The sequence below is a fragment of the Leptidea sinapis genome, chromosome 10 (assembly GCF_905404315.1).
Source record: "Leptidea sinapis chromosome 10, ilLepSina1.1, whole genome shotgun sequence".
NCBI lineage: Eukaryota > Metazoa > Arthropoda > Insecta > Lepidoptera > Pieridae > Leptidea > Leptidea sinapis.
In genome coordinates, this window is record NC_066274.1 from 11967011 (window position 1) to 11993568 (window position 26558).

Sequence of the window (26558 nt, forward strand, 5' to 3'; positions counted from 1 at the left end):
GAGGAGATTAATAAAAACGTATTATTACATAATTATATGATAATTATACTAACTGAGACATGGCTCAATAGCAATATTTATGATGGAGAAATATTTGACGATCGCTATGAGATTTATAGACGTGATAGGCAGTCTAATTCTTCATATAGTAATAGGGATGGTGGCGGTGTTCTCATTGCCATAAATGTATTAAATCTCATAGAATGACCTCTTTTGAAAGTATTGCTGAAGACTTATGGGTAGAATTAGAGATTAAAATTGCTAATGGGTTTGACAAATTAAGCTTATGCGCCGTATATATGTCTCCTCCTATTGATAAAACAGTTCTTCAGGCCTTTTTCTCGAAATCATCTATTGCTGTAAATGAATCTAAGAAACATTTGATAATTGGGGATTTTAATATGAGTTTTATAAAATGGACCAGAGAGGATGATAATAAATTTCTGGAACCCATTAATTTTCAAACTCCAATAGGTACCTCTTTGATTGACCACATGGCTTTTTGTAATAGTAAATAATTTAATTCTGTGTTAAATAAAAATAGTAGAGTTTTAGATTTGGTGCTGTCAGACATAAAGAGTGTGACGGTAGTGGAGACATTAGATGCTATCTCAAGTACGGATTATCATCATCCACCATTAAATGTATCGTTAGACCTGCTTAAAATGAGTTATTTAAAAGAAAAAAATAATGTCCGTGAAAATTCTCTCAATTTCTTCAAGGGTGCATATGAATTAATAAAAAGTGAAAGTAGCTGTATGGATATAAATGCTATGGTAACGAAATTTTATTCCATTTTACATAAATTTATAAAACTACATGTTCCTAAACAATTCAAACGAAATTATAAATACCCTCCCTGTTTCACACATAACCTTATTCAAGTGTTGAATGAGAAAGAAAAGATACGAAAACGCTACAAAAAATATATGAATGAAATGGATAAGCTACAATATAACTTATTAAAAGAAAGATCTCGTGTGCTTATAAATAGTGCTTATGAAAAATATATAAAAAAATAGAAGATAATATAAAAGTAAACCCAAAAATGTTCTGGTCTTACATAAAATCTAAAAGAGGTAATACAAGTGTAATTCCATCTTTAATGAAATTAAACGATAGTTCATCGAACGATGGCACTGAGATTGCTAACTTTTTTGCTGAGTTCTTTTCATCTATATATAATAACACATCAAAAATTGTATCACCACAAAAGGATAGACACACTACATCAAAATTTAATAAAAATAGTACAAATCACCTACAGGTAAGCGAAACAGAAGTTAAAAATAAGTTAATGTCTCTTGTCATTAATAAAAGTGCGGGAACTGATGGTATACCTCCCGTATTCTATAAAAATTGTGCTGCGGAATTATCGATACCTTTATCAATAATATATAATAAATCTCTGAGGGATGGTATATTTCCAAGTGAATGGAAAAAAGGGAAGGTGGTGCCTATATTCAAGAAGGGTAATAAATCGGATATTAAAAATTATAGACCAATTACTGTACTAAGTACTCCTGCCAAAATATTTGAATCTTTTGTCTGTTCCCAAATCTCATGGGAAACTAAACATTTAATAAGTGAAAAACAACATGGTTTCGTTAAAAAACGATCAACCCTTACAAATTTGATGTGTTTTACTGATTCTGTTATAACTGAAATGAGCAATGATAAGGAGGTTGACGCTGTGTATACAGATTTTAGTAAGGCGTTTGACAAAGTCGACCACACCCTGCTAATAAAGAAGCTAAGAGATGCATACTGCTTTTCAGAAAGTGTATTAGTATGGTTAGAATCATATTTAGCTCATCGACCACAAGTAGTTAAAATAAGTGGGTATCAATCTAGAGAATTTCAACAAACATCTGGTGTTCCTAAAGGCTCTAATTTGGGACCATTATTGTTTACACTGTTTATAAACGATATTTCCAAAAGTATTCAAGAATCAAATTACGAGTTATATGCAGATGACTTAAAAATATATCGTACAGTTACTTGTTCAGAGGATCAAACGAAACTAGAGAATGATATCCATCGTGTAATGTTATGGTGTAAAAATAATTTGATGGAACTCAATGCGTCCAAATGTCATTTTATAAAATTTTCTAGGAAACGAAAAAAATTGGAGAGTAAATATCATATTGATGGCATACAAATAAATCAAATAAACCATATCAATGATTTGGGTGTCATTTTAGACGAGGAGTTGAGATTTGATAAACATATTGACAAAATAGCTCACAAAAGTTTAAAAATGCTTGGGTTTTTCTTACGTAACACCAAGGCTTTAACATCAATTCCTACGCTTAAAATACTTTACTATTCCCTTGTAAGATTTCAGGTTGAATACAATTCGGTAGTTTGGTGCCCCTATTACAAAACGTACATCACTAGGATTGAGTCAGTTCAAAAGAAATTTATATCCAAATTGAGTTATGTCACTAATAATTACACTATTATAAGTTACAAAGACAAATTAAAATTTTGGAATTGCTTGGAATTGCGAAGAAATGCGTCACAAATTCTTTTCTTATATAAATTATTAAATAATCAATTAGACTGTCCATTACTTCTATCTAAGATTGGATTATGTGTACCACCTTATCCTTGTCGTATTAGTACATATCTGCCAGTACATGTACGATTTTTCAGAAACAATTATGGCTCAAATTCACCTATCCAACTTATCTCAAAATTATATAACAGTAAATTCCATAGTAATAGTAGTATAGATATAAATTAATAATTTAATTAAAGTTAGATATACAAATATAAATATAAGGAATTTTATATTATAAGTAGTCATAATATTAATTGTGTGTCTAGTTGGTAAGCCTTTTCTAAAAAAAAAAAAAATCTTATAACTATATTTACCCTACTATGATTACATAAAATTAAAACAATCATTACCGGGAAGTGTACCAAGAATACTGGCAGCATTTCCGAGTTGGATAGCAAGGCTGATCCGTTGATCGAAATAGCTGCCAGTGCTTGGGTTAGGTTAGGTTAGGTTAGGTTTGGGTTTCCAGTAGCCTTATTAAGGCGCGAAGATAGTACTTTATATATGCTCCGCGCCTCTGAGCCCACAGGCCTCAAACTCTCCATTTTTTTGGATCTCTCTGTCACTAATTGTTGTCATATACTAGCGAATTCGCAATAAAACAGCTGTTATGTTGATATATTTTTTTTCTATTATTGAATCAGTGAAAGTAACTGATATCGACAAAACTGTTTACACCTGGCAACCTAGAAGGTCGTCCAGGGTACCTAATAATAGACAACCCAACAGCTGCACATTCTATATCTTTTATACTTCAAGTCAGTATAATATTTTGTTATTATCTTGATGTTGCAACATTTAAGAAAAATCGTTTTTTTTTAATATTAAATATATTCTGTCCTGGATTTTTTTGGCAACCCATTTTTAATATATTTTCAAGAATACTAAATTTATTATAAAATAAATTTTATTCTTTTATCAGCTCGGTGAAGGTCGAGTTAGGTTCGGATCTTCTACTTTATGTGTAAGCGATTGACATTGATCGAAGAGATTTACAAACTAGTTACTACTAACGCCTGTGATATCAACGACGACGATAAATTTTCGACAATTCTTTATTTTAAGCTAGATTTAAATATAATCCGGGCGTATATTAAGAGCAGCAATTCGTGAAATGTATTTTATATGCATTCCATAGCTTTAATAATAACAATACAGGAAGAACAAAAATATTTATTTCACAATCACTTATCGTTGCCTCGGCGTGGCCTTAATACTCGTCGATCCGCCAGAATTCATTGTGTCCAAATAAAAATATTATGTTTGTGATTTTATGAATATGTCAAAGTCAAGTAAAAGAAAAGTTCAGCAAAGCTCCGATGATTTCCGGTCTATGACTTTGCAAAACAGAATTACCATTAGCTATTTATTATATATTCAATTGTCCTCCAAATAAAAAGAAAGGTTCACGAAAACCGATTGAAAATTCGCTGTCGATTTTATTATTCTATTTATTCTATTTTATTAATTCAATAAATCAACGGAATGGCAAACGCCCCACTTTATTCAATTTCCATATAATATGAATGTAATCGTTTATTCAGCTGGTCATATGGGATTTCTAAGTTTTCTTTTTTTTTAAACCATTCCCATTTTGATACAAAGGAAACTATAAAACATATTGGTCAAACGGTACAACTCTTCGAACTTAATGTAAGTACTAAAAGTAAGTCGAGAAAGTAAGACGAGTCTGTGAATTCGTCTGCATAGATTTCGTTGAATGGGAGCTACTTTACAACAATAAGGATTTTATTAATTTATTTGGAAACATTAGGTATTCTTAAATAAGGAAGTGGACAGGGCACGTAGCTCGACAGACAGATGGCCGGGGGGGCAGTAAAGTCTTTGAATGGCGACAACATACCGGAAGACACAGTGTTGGTAGGCTCCGATAAGATGGACCGATGATCTGGACAAGATCGCCGGAATACGTTGGATGAGGGCAGCGTAGGACCGATCGTCGTGGAGATCTTTGGGTGAGGCCTTTGTCCGGCAGACGTCTTCCGGCTGATGATGATGATTCTAAAAAAGCTCTGAATGAAATAAAAAATCTGTTGAAACTCTCTGTAAAATCAGTCCAACCTTGTTGAAACTAAGCTGGAACACAAAAAAATGCTTGTTATTTAATCCCTGAAGTGAGGGTGATTACTTCAGGGATTAAATATACAAAACTTTGCAACAAAGTTTATGTACGATGCGGAATCGAACGAGTTCGAGTGTCTGAAAATTACGCCTTCAACGCTTTAAACGTACCTAAGCATCGGACTGACGCATGATCCATACAATCTTGGTATATTTGTGAAGCTCTCCGCAGAACAGCAGTGGGGCTATCTCCATGATGGATCTCTATACTAGAAATATAAAATTTCTTGAAAAAATAATAAATAATCTATTTATGAAAGAGAAACATTTGAATTCAATCTCTTAATCAAAATACGGAGATTTATGGATCACGAGTTTAATCATTCATTTAATGATCTACAATTTTTGTTTGGGCCACTTTTATGATAAAATTTAACGTTTTGCTGAAAATTGCGAAAAACCGATTTTTTTGAACCTTTAACGTCAAAGGTAAAATTAAAAAAAAATCCATACACAGGATGCGGAACTAAAAATTTTTTTTATAATTATGTTTTGAACAATTTTACTGATTTTCAGCTTGTATTATGTTTGAATGTCTATATAGACCGAAATAAATAGCCTTATGTTCAGCATACTCAATTCATGCATACAAGGACACTTGTATACGTTGTTTGATTCAGGGTACACTGGGGACAGATGTGAGCTGGAATACAACGAATGTGAGTCGTCTCCATGCGCCAACGCCGGCACGTGCACGGACCACGTGGGAGGCTTCACCTGCACGTGTGGCCGGGGCTACAACGGACCCACGTGTCAGTTTAAGGTAACAAATACTTAAGCTTCTTCGTATAGTAACGGTTGTACTGTGTTCGTCCCCCGTTGCCTTCAAAATCTGAATAGAAGCCTCCCTTTCGGAACTCTAAAACCAGATTGTTACCAGTGGGAGACCCCGTTGCACAGGATGCCAGCTAGATTATGGGTACCACAACGGCACCTATTTCTGCCGTGAAGCAGTAATGTCTAAGCATTATTGTCTTCGGTCAGAAGGGCACCGTAGCTAGTGAAATTACTGGGCAAATGATACTTAACATCTTGTGTCTCAAGGTGACGAGCGCAATTGTAGTGCCGCTCAGAGTTTTTGGGTTTCTCAAGAATCCGGGCGGCACCTCATTGTTATGGGCAGGGCATCAGCTAAACGTCCTGCTTGTCTCGTTCCTTTAGTGTCATATAAAAAAAACAGAAACTAGCTAAAATATTTTCACGAAGAGTGCCGTAGCGAGTGTATTTACTGGCCCTGATGAGACTGTGCTCACTGCCCAGTGCCTGCTAGAATTTCGGGTTATTCAATCCTGACCAGTAATATTTACTACGTAACAGTAGTAACAGGCAGGGCATATCACGACCATCAACTGAACGTCTTAATCATCTCGACTCTTCTTCTCCTAAAATAATTACAAATTTAAAATCTGTTTGGTAAATATTCATACATGTCGTCATGCGTGACCGTGCACTTGTTCTGCATCTTAAAAAATGTTGGGAAGACATTTCGGTGACAAAGAATATCGGGTGAATTACTTGCGCCCATCCTTCACTCTTACAGCGCCATCTGTCTTCGAAGCGGAGGTAATATTTGTCAATCAAAGGAGAATGGGACTTTTGGGCCTGATGGTTAACAAGTTGAAATATACTTTAAAAAAAGGGTATATTTTTCTGATGTAAAATACAAAAAACTAGCTCATTTTGCAATCTAGAAACCGAAAAAAACATTAAAATAACGAAAATCGATTAAAATGACGTAATCGAATGAATATTTAATCGATTAAAATAACATTAAGATCCAGTTCTTTCATTTCAATAATATTAGTAAGGTGCATAGTTTATGTTCTAATTATTATTATAAATAAAATATATTATTTTCTCAGGAAAAAACAGAACTGAGCAATTATTTTATTATCAATAGATCGATCAATAAATCGATTTACATAAAAAATCTATATTAGCGAAATCCTTGTTCCTCAACACTAACTTCACTTCGTTTCTTGTTGCATTCGTTGAGTTACCGACTTGTTAACTACCTACCCAAATGAATTCCAAGGAAAGTAATTGTCTCTAGCAGTCTGTTTTATCATTTCATTTATGAGGTAATGAGTATATATTATTCTTATCTGAGCAAATAAAACTATCTTTTAATTTAGGTAAGTATACTATATTATATTATCTTATTACGAATTGTCTTTATTGTGTAGTAGATTGGTATACGTAGATAGGTAGGTATTTTTTATCTAAAACAAAAAAACAAGGTTGGTACCCATAAATCCTTAGCAGCTAGGCATATAAAAAACCTACTATAGATGAGCTGTCAACATATAGTTTAAGACATAACCTCATTTTTATATCTCCGATTACCCAGCTCCTAGATTGACAAATCTTGCTAAATTTTCAATTATGGATTATTTAAATGACATCTTTTAAATGCTACTTTCATTTTGTTATCACCTGGGCACAGGAATGAATGGAAGCGTTTCGATCTCTGAATTCTAAGGGAATCAATTTTGAAAAAGAAAACAAGACTTTTATGCCATTAATTTGCTTAGATTACCATCAACTGATTTTAATCAAATAAAGTTGATTTTTGTTAGAATATTAATTGATAGGATATATGATATAGGTATAGGATCGATAGGTATGTTAATTGAGCACTAATATAATATATAATTAATTAATCTTAAAATCAAAATAGCAAAGATTTTTCTCGGCTAATTAATTGGATTGATTACTGTCATAAACAATATGCTAATATAGAACGTTATTCGATATTATCGTCGCTAATTATTTGTTTTCGAACTTGAGTCTGCATAATTATGTTTAACTGACACTTATAAAGTTTCGTTTTCTATAACCTATCTATCCTTAGTTTATCTTACTGTAGGTAGACAAATTTATCCTTTTACGCTTACCTACATTTCAATAACCTATCGACATAAAGCATTGGACTATAACTATATTCGACATAACTATGGATAGATAAGATCTTGTCATTAAACGGTGACAGCAATGTATCCGTAACTAGAGATACCTACGTTATTGAAAACGGCCGATATACGTCTAGATTTGCCCTCTTTTAATTTGTTAGGCAACGAATGACAAAATAAGAACTTGTACTATCTAATCTGTTTCGAAAAGAGCAACCTCAGAGTTACTTGTTCATTCTTCTCTAAAGAAATCTGCCTTCCGAATGAGCTGTATAAAAAATGACATATTTTTTTGTATGAAAATAAGGGACAAGACGCACGTTCAGCTGATGGTAATTGATACACCCTGCCCATTACAATGCAGTGCCAATCAGGATTCTTGAAAAATCGAAAAATTCTGAGCGGTACTACAATTGCGCTCGTCACCTTGAGACGTAAGATGTTAGTTCTCATTTGCCCAGTAATTTCCCTAGCTACGGCGCCCTTTATACCGAAACAGAGTAATGCTTACACATTACTGCTTCACGGTAGAAATAGGCGCCGTTGTGATAACTATAATCCAGCCGGCATGCTGTGCAAAGGAGCCTGCCACACATATTTTTCATTTGATCTGATTAATTGACAACAGCCCAGGTTTATTACTTCAGTGTGTATGACAGCTACATCTTACAGTCACGATACGTTACTTACTTTGTTTAAGTGTGCGTGCGTGAAAAATATGTTGGTGAAAATAGAGGCTTACAGTTCACAGCTGTCACAGTCAATCTAGACGTATAAGTTATCTGAGACCTGACACATACCTATACATGTTTTGACAAGCCAACTTCAAGTTGTTAGTAACAGATTTCAGTTTTGATTTCCATTGTTTATGTCGATTATTCAAAGAACCATCTTTCGGTAAATGTAAAGGCTTTTGAAATTGGAATTAAAAGTATCGGCCTCCAGTCTTGACCTTATATGATCGGAAATTTCGTTATGAAGCGACACCTATATTTATTTATTCAAACAAAACAAATCTTATCACTATATTTACAATACTATGACTACATAAAATTAATACTATCATTACTTGGAAGCGTACCAAGAATACTGGCAGCATTTCCGCGTTGGATAGCTAGGCTGAACCGTTGACCGAAATAGCTGCCAGCGCTTGGGTTTCCAGTAGCCTTATTGAGGCGTGAAGATAGTACTTTGAACATTCTATATTGAGAATTGTAATTATTAAAATTATAATTACTATTATTCTTGACACCTATATTGAGTAGATCTATTTTCTTTGTTACTAGAATGATTGGCACACTGACTGCAACCTTGTGATTTCAAAGCGTTGGAATTTGATACGGGCATGTTTGTAAATATACTTGCCCGCCCTGCATCTAAGGATGCCATAAGTCTGTTTGAATCCATAAGTCTTATTTGTTGAACACTATAGATATAACTTGCTTTTCGTTTTATTAACTTTTTTTTTTAGTTTGTTAAGTTAAGAATTTTGTTTTTCTTTTGTCTTTTTAATGTACTTAGATTATAATGGAGCTGACATGTACATACGTATAAAAACCCCTAAATCAATAAAGAAAAAAAAAGTGTTGAAGTGACACAAATTGGCATTCGAATTTTAAAGCGCTTTAAGCGCACCGATTTTGTCAACGGAGAATTGAAAGTGCCTTGTGACAGTTCTGGGCTTAGGTTGTTGTGTCATTTTTTATCTCTCGTTCGAATGATATGTAATGCGGTTTGTGAATTATAATTATGCAATAAGTTATAATAATGAATATCTAAAATAATATACTGAGTTGCTCTTACGACATATACGCTTAAAACACACACACATACGCTTTATCATATTTCATTAAATTCTCAAAGTATGCTATTAAAGTAGCTTCCTGGCACAAGTTGTCTTTATATGCTAAATAGGAGGTTCTTGCCATTATTAGTTTATTGGCATATTGAAAATATAGTTTGAATCTCAATGCAGGTTGACTTGTGTACTCCGAACCCCTGCACTGCTGAGCGGTACTGCGTGGACCAGGGTAACAGCTACTCGTGCGAGTGTCCGGAAGGCTTCGTGGGTGAAGACTGCCACATTCCTGCGACGTCGGTAAAGTATAGCGAGGATAACTGGCAATAACATGAGGATTCAATTCGCATCTACAAGATGTGATGACGTCACTCGTTCTAGAACTATTAATAGCCTTAACACATGATCGGATTCGGTTCGGCCAGACCATCAGACGGTCCGGTGGGTGACTCGCACCAATTGGTGCAGCGTCGTACTCGGTACGGTCCGGATGGTTGTAATAATAATTTTATGAACAATGCGGGACTCGAACCTACGACCTCTCGCTCCAGTGACGTATCGTCATAAAATCTTGTTTGCTTTGTCCAACTCTTAGGTTGTGGCTTCATATACAGGATCTACTTTATTGTTGATAACCTGCTTAACCCCTATATTTGCATATTAGGAAATTCACTTGAGATGTCGCTCTTGTAAATCTATTTGTTATGTTTCTAAAGTGACAACCTTCACTTCTGGGATTAATACACAAATATAAATTTGAAAACAAAATTTAAAATTAATAATTTTGTGCGATAATACCATCGAATATGGTCCGGTACAAGACCGCGTCCGATGGTTTATCCGTACCAAATCCGATCATGTGTGTAGGCTATAAGACTCGGCTACTAAAAATAACTTTAAATCTTGCGTCGCCCGCTCCCCCCGCGCTACACACCCCTCTCTAGACCCTAAGGCGAACTTTTATATTAATATATTTGGTTGTGAAGACATAGTCTTAATATCTTCATATACAAAAGACTTCAATTCAATTCATAGTTAATATAGAAATGATATGAAATTTAAAAAAATATAGAATATTGTAGAAAATATACGATTTTGTTATTAAAATCCATTCCGAGTAGACAGCGTTATTTAATAAATTAATTCCGTCGGAGGAACGAAATTCGGCCGTCAAGACCAAATTGCAAGTTACGGCTTCTGTTTGTGGATCTATTGAAGGCAGCGCATTATTAATGAAGTAATCACCGAGTGAAGTGCCTATTGTGGGTGTCAACATAGTTTGATTATGATTGTATTATTTAGATTTGCGACAACAACCCTTGTGCACACGGCGGTACGTGCTGGAGTGGCGTGGACTCTTTTTACTGCTCGTGCCGACCCGGCTACACCGGCCGCCTCTGTGAAGGTAACGTACGATGTGTAAGGTTTTTAGTGATAAGCTTTTGATGTTGCGGTCTTCCGGAAGTTGCATTTGAGGCTACGAATTTCCATTATATCCGCAAACAAATTAATGGGATCTAGCACCAATCCGTAGTCTTCTACCCCAGTAGCCACCAATCAGTAGCCCAGAACTCAAAATCAAAGAAAAGAGGAAACTTAACAACAACTGCCAAAAGAAAGCGAATACTTTATTGGCAAATTAGAAGGGTATATTTGAATTAAAGAAGAATTTATTATAGTTTAAAATAATAATACTAAAAAATAAGTCAGCTTGATGTGTTAACAAGTGCTACCAACGTTATGAACTGCTATAAGATATCCAATAATATATAATTGGGATATCAGATAATAATCCCAATAATAAGTGTATATTGCAATTCTAAGTATGGAAACTTTAAAATACAGATGTAACAGTTTTTTATGTGCGTTTAAATTACCAATTATTTGTTATTGGCCGGCGGATTAGTCACTTAGATACCAATGCGTCTGTTGTCTATGTGTATCTCTCTATTTCTACAGGACTTTCTACACTATAGTATGCCTGCGCATACATTTCATACTGCATGGTAATGATCAAAACTTGATGATATTCTTCATTTAGCAGTATTGACTGATTTCAGAGGACTTCGTTCTGGAGCCTGTAATAGACGGCGAGTCAGACCTTGAGGAGGAGACCCGCGGGAGTTCAGTGAGGGTGATGCACCTCCCAATGGGGCTGTACCACGACCGGCTCCATAACGTGTATATCGCGGCTGGTACTCTGGGGGCCGCCATATTCATCGTCGGTGTCGTCGTAAGTTCAATCAGTTTCAAGCTCACAATTTATAAGAGAAACATATCATCACCACATTTCAATTGTAGTGAGCTCAGTTTTATGTTATGATAATAAGGGACGAGACGAGAAGGACGTGCATCTGATGGTAATTGATACGTCCGGCCCATTACAATGTAGTACCACTCAGGATTCTCGAAAATCCCAAAAATTCAAATCGGCACCACAATTACGCTCGTCTCCTTGATAAGATGGCGCCCTTCTGACCGAAACACAATAATGCTTACACTTTACTGCTTCACGACAGAAATAGCTGCCGATGTGGTACCCATAATCTAGCCGGCATCCTGTGCAAAGCCTCCCACGGGTCTTATTTTATACTCTCAATAAATCTATTATTTTTATTTTATTTAGAGCTTCATTTCGATACATTTAGGTATTTCTTTATTAATTATAGTTATTAGTATGTGTTTATATTTTGAAGCGGTGCTTTTATACGGACGTTCGCGCCGCTTGCTACGGGGGCTGTCTACTCGAGCTAAGCGTCAGACTTACACGACTACGTCAGATTTTATTGCGTTACACAAGAACTTTAAATTAGAGTTATTTAAGAATATTATTTTAAATAAAAGTATCTTGTATTGTTAGTCATTATTATCGATATATGTCCCGCATTTAGCGGTAAAATTTTCCTTTCCACTCCTTCCTATCTCTTGTTATTCTTGTCCACGTCTTTCCTGCTGTTTCTACTATGTTAATCCTCCATCTCTTATTAGTTCTGCCTCGGTTTCGTTTATCTACTGCACAAAAGTGCAATTTATGAAATTTTATATAGTATCAATTCAGCCAGGCATGTGATTATTACTGAGTTCAAATTTGTTTGTTTTATCTGGCCTGCTGACCTCCTGGTTGTAATTTACTACTGGTGCCCGTGCTTCCTTGTAAAGTTACAGGTTTCACTCAAACAAAGACTCCTACAGCAAGAATATGCTCGGGACCATTGTCGGGGACCCAGTGCTCTGTGAACGGCTGGATCACTTAGCGTTGCGTAGAGATGTTGCTTCATTGTGTGTCTTCTACCGCATTTATCACGGGAAGTGTTCCAAAGAGCTGTTTACCCTGATTCCTGCCGCCGAATTCCACCTTCGACACGCCACAAGTTAGGATATCATCCCCAGCATCTGGATGTGTGGCGGTCCTCCACAGTGCGGTTTTCAAGGAGCTTTCTTCCTCGCACTACAAAGCTGTGGAATTAGCTTTCTTATGCGGTGTTTCCGGGTCGATACGACATGGGTACCTTTAAAAAAAAGCGCGTGCACCTTCCTTAAAGGCCGGCAACACTCTTGTGATTCCTCTGGTGTTGCAAGAGAATGTGGGCGGCGGTGATCACTTAACACCAGGTGACCCGTACGCTCGTTTGTCCTCCATTTCCATAAAAAAATCTCAAAGCGAAGTAAAGTTATATTCATTATTAACCCGGAATCAAGCCGACATTAAACCTCCTAATCTGTCATAGAGATCTCAAGCCATGCGGTCTGCGGATCGGTCGTCAGGTCATATGAGGGTCACATCATTTGACTAAAGAACTTGTCAAATTATGATTTATTTATACATCACATACACGCGAGCATAAAATTAACGATATTTTTTTATTCGCTATCTCATATTTAAATATTTTAATCAAAATTATCAAACAAAACTGTTTGTGTTAATCTGATTTCTTGCAAACAGAACACCTATATCTATATCGCAGCCGTATCTGAGTCCATCGAATACACATTAATTTATTGTAGTTTTTTTTATTTTCAAACTGAATTGCGATTCAGTTCATCATATGAAATAATCTAATAGTGATCAATCTTTTCCCGAGATATCGTATCGCTTAAGTCTTACATATTATAGAGATACACAAATAAAATTTGAAAACAAAATTTTATGAACGATGGGGAACCCGAACCCACGACCTCAGGCGCGTGGCGGTGTGTGGGTTCGAGTCCCGCATCGTTCAAAAATTTGGTTTTCAAATTTTATTTGTGTCTTTATCCTAAATAATTATTTAATTAAGTGAGGTAACTTAATTAAGTGAGGGTTATCACTTTAAAAACAAAACAAATTATTATAGAGATTTAACTGACCTTTATTATAGAGATTTGACTGAACCTTTAAGTCTAGACCACACCTTCTTACACTCTCAAAATCCTACATAGCGTCTCCTGACCTCCTGATGGTATCCATGGACGGCTGCTTTGGTTAGAAGAACACCGCCTCTTATATAAAAAAAGTCGTATATGCTAGAGTTACTTTTATTTTATATACTTACATAATGTAAGTTATATCAATTCTTTTGTATTTGTATATTTTTTGGGATCGTGTTCTACGAGTTCTCCCAAAAAAAGACCTTGTAAGTAGACTTAGCAAAATTAGTAAGCCTTCTGATGATAAGCGTCATCTGCTCATGATCACAACATAATCTACAGCTAGTTATAATAAGAGTGGTTTAAATAACTTACAGGTAGCGGCGTGCCACTGCCGTGTCAACAAGACATACTCACGACTGCTGTCCAGCTTAGCTGGTCGAGTGTCACGGCCGGGCCCTGCTCATCACTGGCTCCAGGACAAGCGGGAACCGAACCCCGCACCCTTTCAGCCCCCACAGGCTTTCGACACCACAGACATGTACTACACCCTCGACTTCAGCGATAGCCAGAGCTCTCCTCTTATCCAATAGCAATCAGCTGGGAACTGCTCCGATGGGGAACGGTTCCAATTTGAAATATAAACTGCAAACATATACCTGGCTTTAAGTACTTAAGCGGTTTGTGACTCTAATGCCTGGTCCGCATATAATGATAAAACTATCGAACAAAACATTAAAGGTATGCTTAAAAGTATATCAATACTACCTTACCTAATCTATGATCAATTGTGGTTTGTCTCTGTCATCTTTATTGTGCATGAAAGAGATAAAATACATTTCATCATGGATTAGATAAGCTGTTTAGCGATTGGAAGAATTGGAAGAGTGTCTTCCTTTCGTTCGCCGTTGTTCTTTGTATGTGGACAGGACTTACGTATTGCGCTGTAATCGCTCGTGCCCTCATTCAGATAGTCCTTTATGGAGTAGTAAGACTATCCTCCCGTGCAGTAGTGTGGTGCCACCTTATCTGTTGCAGAATTTATAATTGTGTCCCGATTTTAAGGTGGCCCACGACTTTAATTATGTAGTCACTATTGAAGACTGGTGAGACTGCCAACATCAGGTGAATTATTTACTCGTTGAGTATATACGTAAGTTGATGATCCCATAAAAAACAGCGCACACAACAAGTGAAGACTTTATCAAATGAAGTTAATGATGAAATAAAACTGTTTTCACTGTTCTTTGCTCAAAAAATAATAACATTTGAACCCATTTTGTATTATTATACTATATTTGCAATGAGAAGGCTAAAATGCTGTCACATCTTGGAATTCAATAGAATAATTATAATAAAGAACAATAAAGTATTGGTCTCCGCTGCGCTCCAACTAGAAGTACGGCAACTAATACTACGCCCCAGTGGGCGTTCTCGAACAACGTGGACACATGTTCTGTTAAACTTTTCTAATAATTGAAACTAAAATACCGGGTTGCGTAGTCGTAGACCTTTAAAAATAATAGTACAAGAAATAAGAAAGACACTAGGATCACATATTGATGATATGTAAGTATTTTTATGTTTTATTAATTTGAAAGATGCCATTAAATGTCCAGATGCAACGCACACAAGCATCTAATAGTTGCCTTAATAAAAAATCTATTGTTCTTAGGTAGTGCGGTATCTAGTTAGAGAGCAGCGGAGACCAATCCTTAATCTGTGTTGCTCTGAATGATCTGAATATTAAATGCTAAATTATCCAAACATAGTAATTATACCTGGCAATATTTATACATGAAACTTGACATCATATTCATCTGCTCTTGAATCAAGGCAATGAAGAAGACTCTTTCAGTGCAAGTAAAATAAAAAAAGAAATTGTTGTCTTCTTTCAGACATTTTGTCATGAATGAGTAGTCTTAGGTGCTTACTGTTGAACTATTCATACGGGCAGGCTGGAGAATTCAGGGTTGGTTCAAACAGCAAGTAGATCATTGTATTATTTACATTTCTGACCTAAGTAAGCTTAGCTTAGTAGTAAGCTTTAAAAAGCAAAATGAGTTAAAGGCCGGCAACGCTATAGTGATTCCTCTGGTGTTGTAAGAGAATGTGGGCGGCGGTGATCACTTAAGGTCACCAGGTGACCCGTACGCTCGTTCGTCCTCCTATTCCATAAAAAAAAACAGTAGGAGGCTGCTTTGCACCGGATGCCGGCTAGATTATGGGTATCACAACGGCGCCTATTTCTGCTATGAAGTAGTTATGTGTAAACATTACTGTGTTTCGGTCTGAAGGGCGCTGTAGCTAGTGAAATTACTGGGCAAATGAGACTTACCATCTTTTGTCTCAAGGTGGCGAGTGCAATTGTAGTGCCGCTCAGAATTTTTGGATTTTTCAAGAATCCTGAGCGGCACTGCATTTAATAGGCAGGGCGTATCAATTACCATCATCTGAACGTCCTACTCCTCTTGTCCCTTATTTTTATTAAAAAAAACATGATCTCAAAAAAGAGTTTAATGCTGTCTAATTACAGTTTAGTCTTTACTTTAAATAAATATAACTCATTCGTAGGTTTAGAAATTTTCTGCCTCGATATATCCTTTAAAAAGTTGCATTTAAGCTTAAATTTTGATGATTTTGCTTTATTTTAAATAAATACTATATAATATATGTGTATTAGGACATAGGAAGTGCCTGATAATCTATCTAAATCGATTTTTAATAATTAATGTTATACTTATTCAATTTCAGTGTTGCTTAAATTGTTTTATGCATTAATGATAATATTTTTTTCTTAGAAGTTGTGCTTCCTTATTGTATTAATATTTATCGGCCTTACAAATAAAATTGGCATAAAGTTATAGTATAAACCAAGAATATGTAAAATGTTTACAAATAGACAGTTTGATTAGGAATGGTTTGTTCTGACGTATAACGTTTCCCGCGTTTATTTGCAAGACAGCTTGTCATTACGAAAACTTCAGAATTATTATTGTATTGACAGTGTTGTCAACGATATTGTAAACATTTTTCATTTTATTTGTTTATCATTAGTTATAACTTTATACCAAGTTTATTTGTAAGGCCGTAGAGTGTATCTTTCTAGATAACTATAAAATACTGTGTGTCTAAAAATATTCGATTTATAGTACGAGTAGATAGTTTTGATCATCTTGACTGTGTTACGCGGTCTCTTGTTTGTTTTCTCGTTTCGTATTTCAATTTTCTTATTAGATAGCTATTGTTACATAAAATATGATAAATTAAAAAACTACAAGGCTTTATGTGTAAACTAAGCTCAAATAAGGTGTAACGATGTAAATATGTGTGGGTGAATTATTGTTGAATTTATGCAATAAATTATTTATTGAAATCGTCTCTTTATTCAATTTTACCAGTGAGAGACTCCTTTGCACAGGAAGCCGAGTAGCTAGATAATGGGTACCACAACGGCGTCTATTTCTGCCGTAAAGCAGTAATGTGCAAACATAACTGTGTTTCAGTCTGAAGTGCGTCGTAGCTAGTGAAATTACTGAGCAAATGAGACTTAACATCTTATGTCTCAAGGTGACGAGCGCAATTGTAGCGCCGCTGAGAATATTTGGGTTGTTAAAGAATCCTGAGCGGCACTGCATTTTACTGGGTAGGGCGTATCAATGACCATACGTCCTGCTCGTCTCGTCCCTTATTTTCATAAAAAAAACACACTACTATTGTCAGCTTTTTAAGCAATTAAATTAGAATAATATGAATACCTATGGCCGTACAGTGTAAACAATATCTAGAAACTTAAAGTTTTCTTAAATATTCATGATATAAACTAGCTAACTACTTTAGAAAATTTATACGTCTAGATAGTCTCTTGCTGTTAGACAAACGATAAAAACAGGCCAGGAATATTAGTATTGTGTGCGTGACAAGCTATGTCTTACACTCGCGATATATGACACTTTATGTTAGTGTGCGTGAATTTCTCAAAATAGAGGTTACTTCTAAATTTATTGAAGTAGGCGTTACTTTGCGTAAATCAATAACTATCCAAATGAATTGAGTTTTCTTTAATATTAATTCCTCGCCAAAATCTGGCACGAGACTGGCCTGGTCGACACATCCTGAGGATGCCTCGTGTAGTGGCGAAACACGTGTCGAATTGTTTAAAGACAAACATTGGCGGAATTAATACTAAAGAAAACTCGATTCATTTGGATACTTCTAAATTCCTTTTTTCTAAAGTCTATCTACACGTGTAAATGATCTAATTTAAGCTAACTACTGATAATTAAATGAAAATCGATATAAATGCTCCTTCAGACTGCTAAATTTAACAGAAAATTCCATATTCAATACTTATGCTGAGATTAGGAATCTTACTAAGAAGAAATTTACTGACAAGCGAGTTACTCTCTCTATATATACCTAGTAGGTATATACTTTCTAAAGCACACAACTACCGTCCGGATTCTACATAATAATGATTATAATCTTGCCATTAGGAGCTGTATGGTGCTTGGCTATTTAACTGTTGTCTGTTTTTACGTGACATCTGATAAATATTGGTGTAAACTATTCAAAGACTGGTTGATACCTACAAAAATCAACTTCAATATGAAATACCTTTTGTATCGCGATAAAAACAACCTATTTTTTTTTTATGGAAAAGGAGGACAAACGAGCGTACGGGTCACCTGGTGTTAAGTGATCAGCGCCGCCCACATTCTCTTGCAACACCAGAGGGATCACAGGAGCGTTGCCGGCCTTGTAGGAAGGTTTATTAGTGCATTGTCAATTATTTCGACATAATTAATAAAAACTACTGCCATAACTACAATGTTTATCTATATCTCGAATACAATATCAAAAATAACCTTACACAAGCATTTTTTTTCGCATCATTTTTTTTAAATAGCAAAACTATTGTTTTGCTGTTATGGGCTATTGCCCATATAAGTCCCAAAAATGATGACTCTTGTCCAACTTTGCCAAGGATCTTCTCCATTTCATTCTGCTCTATTTTACCTTTCAACTTTAGCAGCACTTTTATTTGCCTGCTGTATGTTCACTATCCCACTATCGAACTATTTACCTAGTTTGTTTTATATTGTGTAAACATTAATGGAATTTGTATACAAACAAGTTTGCATAAATTGATCACAGTTGGTGTCACAGAAGACATAGAGCGATGTCATTGTGAATAAAACTTTCCGAAGTTATTTAAATAATCTGCTACGAATATAATATCTATATAAAACGGATTGATGATATGGGAAAGTAAAACAGAAACGTTTGTTTTGAAGTAAAACATTTTTATTTAGATCATAAAACTTTGATAAAAATAATTATATTAAAAATATTTTATGACAACTTACAAATATTCATATAAAAGAATAACGTAACATCTATTCAACTTTATAATTAAGTACTTGAATATTGTGACCGATAGTGCGCGCACTTCGGTACCAAAGTACATTAACTATTGTGACTATCTCAACAGGGCCGGACTCACGTCGCGTCGCATGTCACAACCTCGCACTACACAGCTACACAACTACACCGCTACACAACTACATAACTAACCACACAAACACAGCTTAGACACACATAATATTGGGAATACTCACACTATTCTTTATCTTAATATACCAGAGTCGTGCAAATAATTCTCCCTGGGAATCAGCTGATTCTATTTGTGCCGGAAAATTCTAATAAGCATTTTTTCGAATTGATTAAAAATGGTGTTATTTTATTGTGCTTATACGGATTTGATATGCGACGGTGGAAAGGTTTATGGACAGGAAGGGTTATACGACAGGAATCTTTAAGGTTTTGAACTGAAGCGAACTTTAAGATGAAACACCAAACTGTAGCGCCCACGAAAAAATACATTAGTGTGAATATGTGTGTCTAAGAGGTGTCACAACAAAAGGGCTCAACAAGCTAATATAAGCTTAATAGTCAGCATAGAATTGATCTAACTCACTGATAAAATATTTAACACCTTAAGGATAATAATATAGAAAAATTAATTTTTTTCCTGCTGACTACAGACATTCCACAGAGTATTTTAAATTATAATTTAAATTCTTCATTGTATCCATACAAAATTTAGTTGTTTTAACAATTTGATTTACAATTTAAGTAGTAAGTTAGTTCTATTATTCTGTGCTGCAACGTTCAAATATTACAACATAACGAGTTAAACATAAATAAGGCATTGCTTTACAACCACAGATATAGAATATAAAACAAAAAACAAATTATAAAAAAAAAACAAACAATAATCAATTATTCAATTTGAGTGCCCTCCAAATTTTCACTGTACTATTTTAGTAACACAAGTAATAATATGTTAATAAAATCTGTAAGTTCTTCAAAACATCAGCAGGTATAATATACTTTCTATTTCAAAAGTGTAAAAAGTAAATTTAGCTGCTATTTATATTGAGCTTGCCCTCTCTCACCTATCATACGAAACAATAAACAAAACCATAATAATAATCATTGCACAAGAATACGGTGCATGTGCACAGTGCATCCACCATGCATGCAAGGCTGGCACGCGCCATGCGTCTGTCGCATGGCAATACGACGCGACGGAGACACGCCTAACTATATCTGATTTACGTATTTATTGCTACTGACGTTTGTGACTTATGACGAGATTCAGAATCACGAACTAACATCATTGTAAGTAAACATTAAAGCTGCACAATTTATAATAATTAAGTACATAAATAAATATTACATCAATACGTAAGTAGGTAAATTATAAACAATGTTAGAGTCCGCCCCTGTGTTAAGGTAAATGCAGACCTTGAGCAATGCATTCGCTTATAATATCATTTATAGAAATATTTAAACAAATAAACTTAGTGGTTAGACGATAACGAGTGAAATAATATCAATTATTGGAAGATTTCGATATCGCAGAGGCGAATGAACGCGTCACAACGGTACATAGATTGATCACATCACAATAACATTCACAGAGAGATACGTAAATAGCGTAAACTAATTAAAATTCGATTGTTTCCCTACTTGCGACATCTGCCACGATAGAACAACTACAATAAACTACTACGCTAAATCATTAAGAACTATAAACTATGTCATAATATGGCAGTTAGTCGAATCGTCCGCAGTCGGCGCGTAACTATCCTTGCAGTAACATGGACGATTTAGCGGCCAATTGTACAAGAAAACAGAACCTGGTTCCGTCTGTCAGATAGAAAAATCGGTGGAGAATAAACTAGAAAATAATTTTGTTGCATAGTATAATATATAAGTACTGAGATATTAGATATAATATTAAAAATCTAAGATCCCTGAATACTTTAATAATAAGGGAAATATAACTAATAATATATATAAAATTCGATTTTATTTTGCATATATGTATACTTTTATATAGATCCGATACTACCTTCGATGAAAATGTTAATATTGTTCAGATGCACGACTGTTGACTAAGTAAATGAATACACTACCTATACGAATCGTAAATTATTCAAAATGGCAGCTGAGACTCATTTAAAATTATAATTTACTTTATTAATTCCATTTACTAAGCATTTTATTAATCAATGCCTTTATATATGTATATTATATTTCAAATTCGGTCTACGATTCAACTTCTGAAACAGATTATCTATATTATATGCGAATATTTAAAAAATAAGATTCGGATTACGTTCATTAAGGTCAGTATTTAATTAGATATTATAATAATTTTATTATTTTGATAGTCACAGCGCCTTCAATATGGAAACAATAAATTTAGAATCTAATACTAATTAAGTACTTGAATAACAACTAAGTGCATGTATTGAGCGAGCTTATAAAGCAAAAACTTATTCCATAAACCTAAACGAAATGGATGGCATTTAATTTGACTTAACAAACTTACAATAAAAAAATTAAATGACCGCGCACACAGAGAACAAGGCGGAATCCGTTTGGAACAGCATCTTTATCAAACATTCAAAATACATTTGTCATTTTTGCATAAAACCTCTTTCTTACAGACTTACTCATTAAGCAATGACCAGATCTGTCGAGCATGCGTCTCTCGCATGAATTGATCGATCAAAATTAATATTCAATATGAGATATGATTAAATTAGCATATTTAACAAAAGTTTTGTTTTCATATTTAGTATTCTAAATGTCTGTGTTACCACGCAAATGTTAAGTTATTGTGAACAATAATTCAATAAATAAGTACATGGGTGATAATCGAATATTAATTTTGAATGTCCTAGCTCCCTGTGTGCCGTTAACTTACAAATTAATTATTATGACAAGGCACTAATGCGTTTTACATGTTGTAGATCTAAATCTACACATTTGTGACAAGAATTTCTTACTTTATCATCATGGCAAGATTAAAAGGTACCTGTTGATATGATAACTAAATATATCTAGATTGTTAACAGATGAATGGCACACGCGTTTAAACTTTAGCAGAAATCGTTAATTTTTACAATAAAATATTACCATCAACATAAGGTCGAGCTATAAAAACAGGATTTTTAATAAAATCTTTAAGCCATCACCATAACTATTGTCTGATATTCACAAAATATAAGGCACTAAGATATATACAGTGTGGTCCACGGGACGCTTCATTCCAACATCATCAATATTTGTGTAATTCGTTCATAAAATGAGTGCTATGGTGATGAATCACTTATAAGTAAACTTCAATCTGAGATCGACGACATCTTGAGACAACCTTAATTATAAATAGTGAGTGTAAGTTTGGAATGTTAAAAGTACGATCAGGTTCGCCACATACAAGTTGGTGTGGGTTTGAATGAGATTCGCAAGGCAGGCGAACCTATTACGTGAACGATATCTTTTTAAAGTGTTCAATAACTGAATGACTTGGATTTAAGGTTCGCAATATCGTTCACGCACCCTCATCTGTTATAATAGAGAGCGTTTTGCTAATGTTCCAGAGGTATCTCGACAAATGTGATGTCGTACAGTGGCTCGTCGTCGCTGGAACCCGCCGGCCGTACTTCCAGCAGGAACAGGTCTTCATTACAATAGTATGCCAGCATTTCATCGTCAATTTTGGCCGTAATCCTATAAATCAAAACATTGCTTAGAACCACGTCGTTATGGCAGCCGGAGTCGGGCTCTTTAAACTAGTGTTAACTTGCGTGTCTTAATGGCAGTGAAAAAGTGCTAGTTACTTAAACAATAATCACAAGCTAACAAAATATTATTAAGTAAGTGTCAAGTTAACAGGAACCAGGTTTTAAAATAAAGCAAATTGAGGTTCACCAAGGGATTTGTAAAGCAATATGAAGTTAGTGGCGCGCCCTCTAGACTACGAGACCGCGAGAACGCGCGCGGCCGCGGCAGTTCGTTTGTGTACGAGTGTATCTTAGATGCCAATGAAAACCAACTTACCCTTTCTTGTTCTTTCGATAAAGGTTATTAATTGCCGAACTTGAAATTTTGTACTTATGCTCAATCTGAAATGAGTAGAAAAGAAAAAGAATTACACTTTTGGCCTTTTGTTTGAAAACCGAGACGTCTCGTCTAAGGGGCGATCGTTGGATCGGTAACCGGTCTAGTGGTTTACAAGGACGGAGAGTGAGTCTCGCGGGACGGAGCGTGACCGGAGCGTGCCCGGAGCGGGTCCGGTGCAGACGCGGGACGAGCGCGGGTGTTAATTACAACATGCGGTTATGATGATCGTGTACATTGTATTAGACGGGGTTATAAAGCGCCACATCGGTTACACAGCAGTGGACGAAGCGTCTCGATTATTACTTCGTTTACGTTATTATAGATAATTAAATATCCTACATAAACGAATATCTATACGAGACCGAGAGAACAGCAAAGCTCTCGCTCGCGTTCGGTTAGCTGACATCACCAAGGTTATTAACGTGCCTTCGCTCTCGATACTTCACGTTGACTGTACAGTGACTGTACCGTGACTGTACCGTGACCGTACCATAAACGTACGGCGCGCAGCCAGGCAACGTGAAGCATCAAGTAATCCTGGGTTCAGACTCGTGTCACAGGTATTGTATTGTGTAATGTAACTTGGCTGGTGTATAAATATAGTAATATTAAATCTTACGTTGTCGTCGCCAGTTATATTACAAGATACATTGTTAACACGTGCCTGGACTGGAATTATGATAGTGGGGGGAGACTTACAGCGTGCAGGAGGCCTTGTGTGGTGGGGGGCACCACGTGTAGCGGTGTGTACACGTCGTCTGTGTCCTGTCGCACGTACAACATGACACGTTCGCTCAGCGGCGGCGTCGAGGTCCGGGCACGCTTCCCGAGCACACCTTCAAGCTCTAAAGAGTCCTTACGGTCACTGTATGGAGACAGCCCGCCCATGTCCGACCGGTACCTGTAGCAAGCGAGCGTAAAATTACTTAAAAAAGTCCTTCATTTAGCAGTTTTTTTTTTGGAAAAAGTAAAGTCGGAGGGTAGAACATACAACAATATTTCTGGGCTATTTTTGATTTCCTTAAGATAACCATCTTGTGCTAAAAACTACTGTAAATCAGGATGTTCATTGTATATTTGAACTTTTAACTCGAGAACATTAACGAGGTGTACGTGTTAACCACGATGTTAAGATGTAATAATTTAGTCTTGACATTCAGAATGGTCTTCAAAACCAAACAATTTTTACCTCTTGTCCTGACTTAAATATTTTTTTATTCGTATGTTAGTGTAACTTACGCAGGCGCATCGGGCGGGAAGTGATTGTGGAACTTGAGCGCCGGTGCCTGTGGCTTGGCGGCGTGCAACAGGAACGGTGAGGCTCCTTTGAGATGTGCTTCAGCCAGTGCCGCCTCATCGTGACCGTAGAATCCCTGGATATCCATTCCAGCTAGCTTGTCAATGTCCTCCGCGGGACTGAACAGTACGGGCGGCTTTGATAAGTCAGCCATTGAATAGAATTCACTACGTTCAGTCACCGGATGATATATCTCATCCAGCTTCTTCCTGTTCGTCGCCGACATTTTTCTCTTCGCCGCTCTTCTTTCTTCATCTCTTGTTTTTCTCTCAGCTCCCTATTATTAAAACATTTAATTTAATTTAATATTCTTAAGTAGTTCCTTATTGATGTACACTAATTCAATAATATAACAGTTTACCTTATCACAGAATACTTTGATTTGACAGTAGCCTCTGTGATACACTTGTGTATCTCTAGGATCTTCGAATGTGTCAATTTGTATGTGCAGTGGCAAACCCTGTAATAAAAGAACTTGGATAAGTTTTCTATTCAAACAAAACAAATCTTAACTACAATAAAAATACTTTGATTACATAAAATTAAAACTATCATTACGTTTTCTATTATCATTAATAAATTAACTTAAAATCAAAGTTTTTATTTGTATAAACATGTTAGCTTGATGTTACACAAATATTATAAAGCATATGTTTGCCATACATATGACTTTCAAATTTTACAAAATACATTATACAGTACTAAATCATTAAATACATTAATATAAATTTAATTCAAATTTTAAACTATTATATTATAATTATTTTTATTATTAGTAGCAGTGTTATTTATCATTATATCATATTATAAAATAATTGACAATTTTTTAAGTGAAAATATTTGTCATTACACAACTTATTTACACTAGTATATACGCAGTTTTTACTAAGCAATATTTTGAATTTAGATGAGAAATTATACTAAATATTAAAGGTATGTTTACAAATGCAGTTAAGACATGGATAATCGATGTATTTCCTTTTCAATAAACATTTTCTCTAAAGCTACGCGAGACTGCAATTCTCCACGCCTTTCTCTATCCATTTAGAGTCATCAATCGCATTAGATTGGCCACAATATAAGCAAATTACAATGATATTTCACGCTAGAATACATGAGTCAATATTTTATATAAAAAACTTTTAATACCTCCAGGGATAATTGTAGTGAATTATCGTTTAAGGAAAATATGCTTGTGTGTGAATCGAATCGTTTGAAAGATTTTAATTGCCGTGGTTCGAGGTCGCTTAATATTTGGAGACACTCATATTCTGTGTTAAGACAAATTAGTATTGATGATAAAACTGCATTACTTTATCTCATTTGTAGTATTAATTTTTGAGATATAAGAACGACTGAAGACTATCTTCTAAACATATAAATAAAATTAGAGTTTCTGTTTGGAATATTGATATAACCGTTTATTACTACATGTATATGAATATATATACGGTACATACAACAAAATAACATATTTTACAATTTTTGTCTGTCTGTTTGTTCCGGCTAATATTTGAAATGGCTGGACCTATTTTGACGGGACTTTTATTGGTAGGTAGTTGATGTAATAAGATGTAACTTAGCCAACGTTTATTTTAGAAAAAAATCTTTTATTTTAGAAAAATAAAGTAATGTTGCAATGTCCAAGTAAGATCTAACCCTAAAAAAAATTATATGGCAAAAAACGTTTGCCGGGTCAGCTAGTCTTAATATATATAAATTACGTGTCCTGATGTTTGTTTCGAGTGAATTCCTAAATTAATGAACGGATTTAAATGGGGCTTACTTCACGGAGTGCAGTTTAGGCCAACTTGAGAGAATAGGATAGTTTTTATTTCGATTTGAGACCCATAATTATCTTTATTTCCAATATTTGTTTTATAATGAACATATTTTCTATGAGAGAATTTACTGACGCACGGTTTGACTGTTCTGCTGTGAAACAATTTCATTATAACAACAGGGAGCATATTTCACGAAATAATTCTTGATGTTATGAAATATTATTGACAA

The 26558-nt window shown here is 35.0% G+C and overlaps 2 protein-coding genes across 2 annotated transcripts in view; one reads left to right on the forward strand and one right to left on the reverse strand.

Annotated features, from left to right (window-relative positions):
• Positions 1-17141, forward strand: part of LOC126966387 (delta and Notch-like epidermal growth factor-related receptor) — a 44249-nt gene extending 27108 nt beyond the window's left edge. The window contains exons 8-12 of the mRNA XM_050810383.1: positions 5329-5471; positions 9596-9718; positions 10721-10823; positions 11479-11651; positions 14143-17141. Of these exons, the coding sequence (XP_050666340.1) occupies positions 5329-5471; positions 9596-9718; positions 10721-10823; positions 11479-11651; positions 14143-14358 (758 nt within the window). The 3' untranslated portion in view covers positions 14359-17141. The remainder of the gene's footprint in view (positions 1-5328; positions 5472-9595; positions 9719-10720; positions 10824-11478; positions 11652-14142) is intronic.
• A 1909-nt stretch (positions 17142-19050) lies between these two features.
• The window catches only part of LOC126966385 (protein grainyhead), a 95285-nt gene continuing 87777 nt past the window's right edge, over positions 19051-26558 (reverse strand). Inside the window, exons 10-14 of the mRNA XM_050810378.1 lie at positions 24907-25005; positions 24488-24822; positions 23948-24149; positions 23186-23250; positions 19051-22855 (exon numbers count right to left, since the gene is read on the reverse strand). Coding sequence (XP_050666335.1) covers positions 22714-22855; positions 23186-23250; positions 23948-24149; positions 24488-24822; positions 24907-25005 — 843 coding nt within the window. The 3' untranslated portion in view covers positions 19051-22713. The remainder of the gene's footprint in view (positions 22856-23185; positions 23251-23947; positions 24150-24487; positions 24823-24906; positions 25006-26558) is intronic.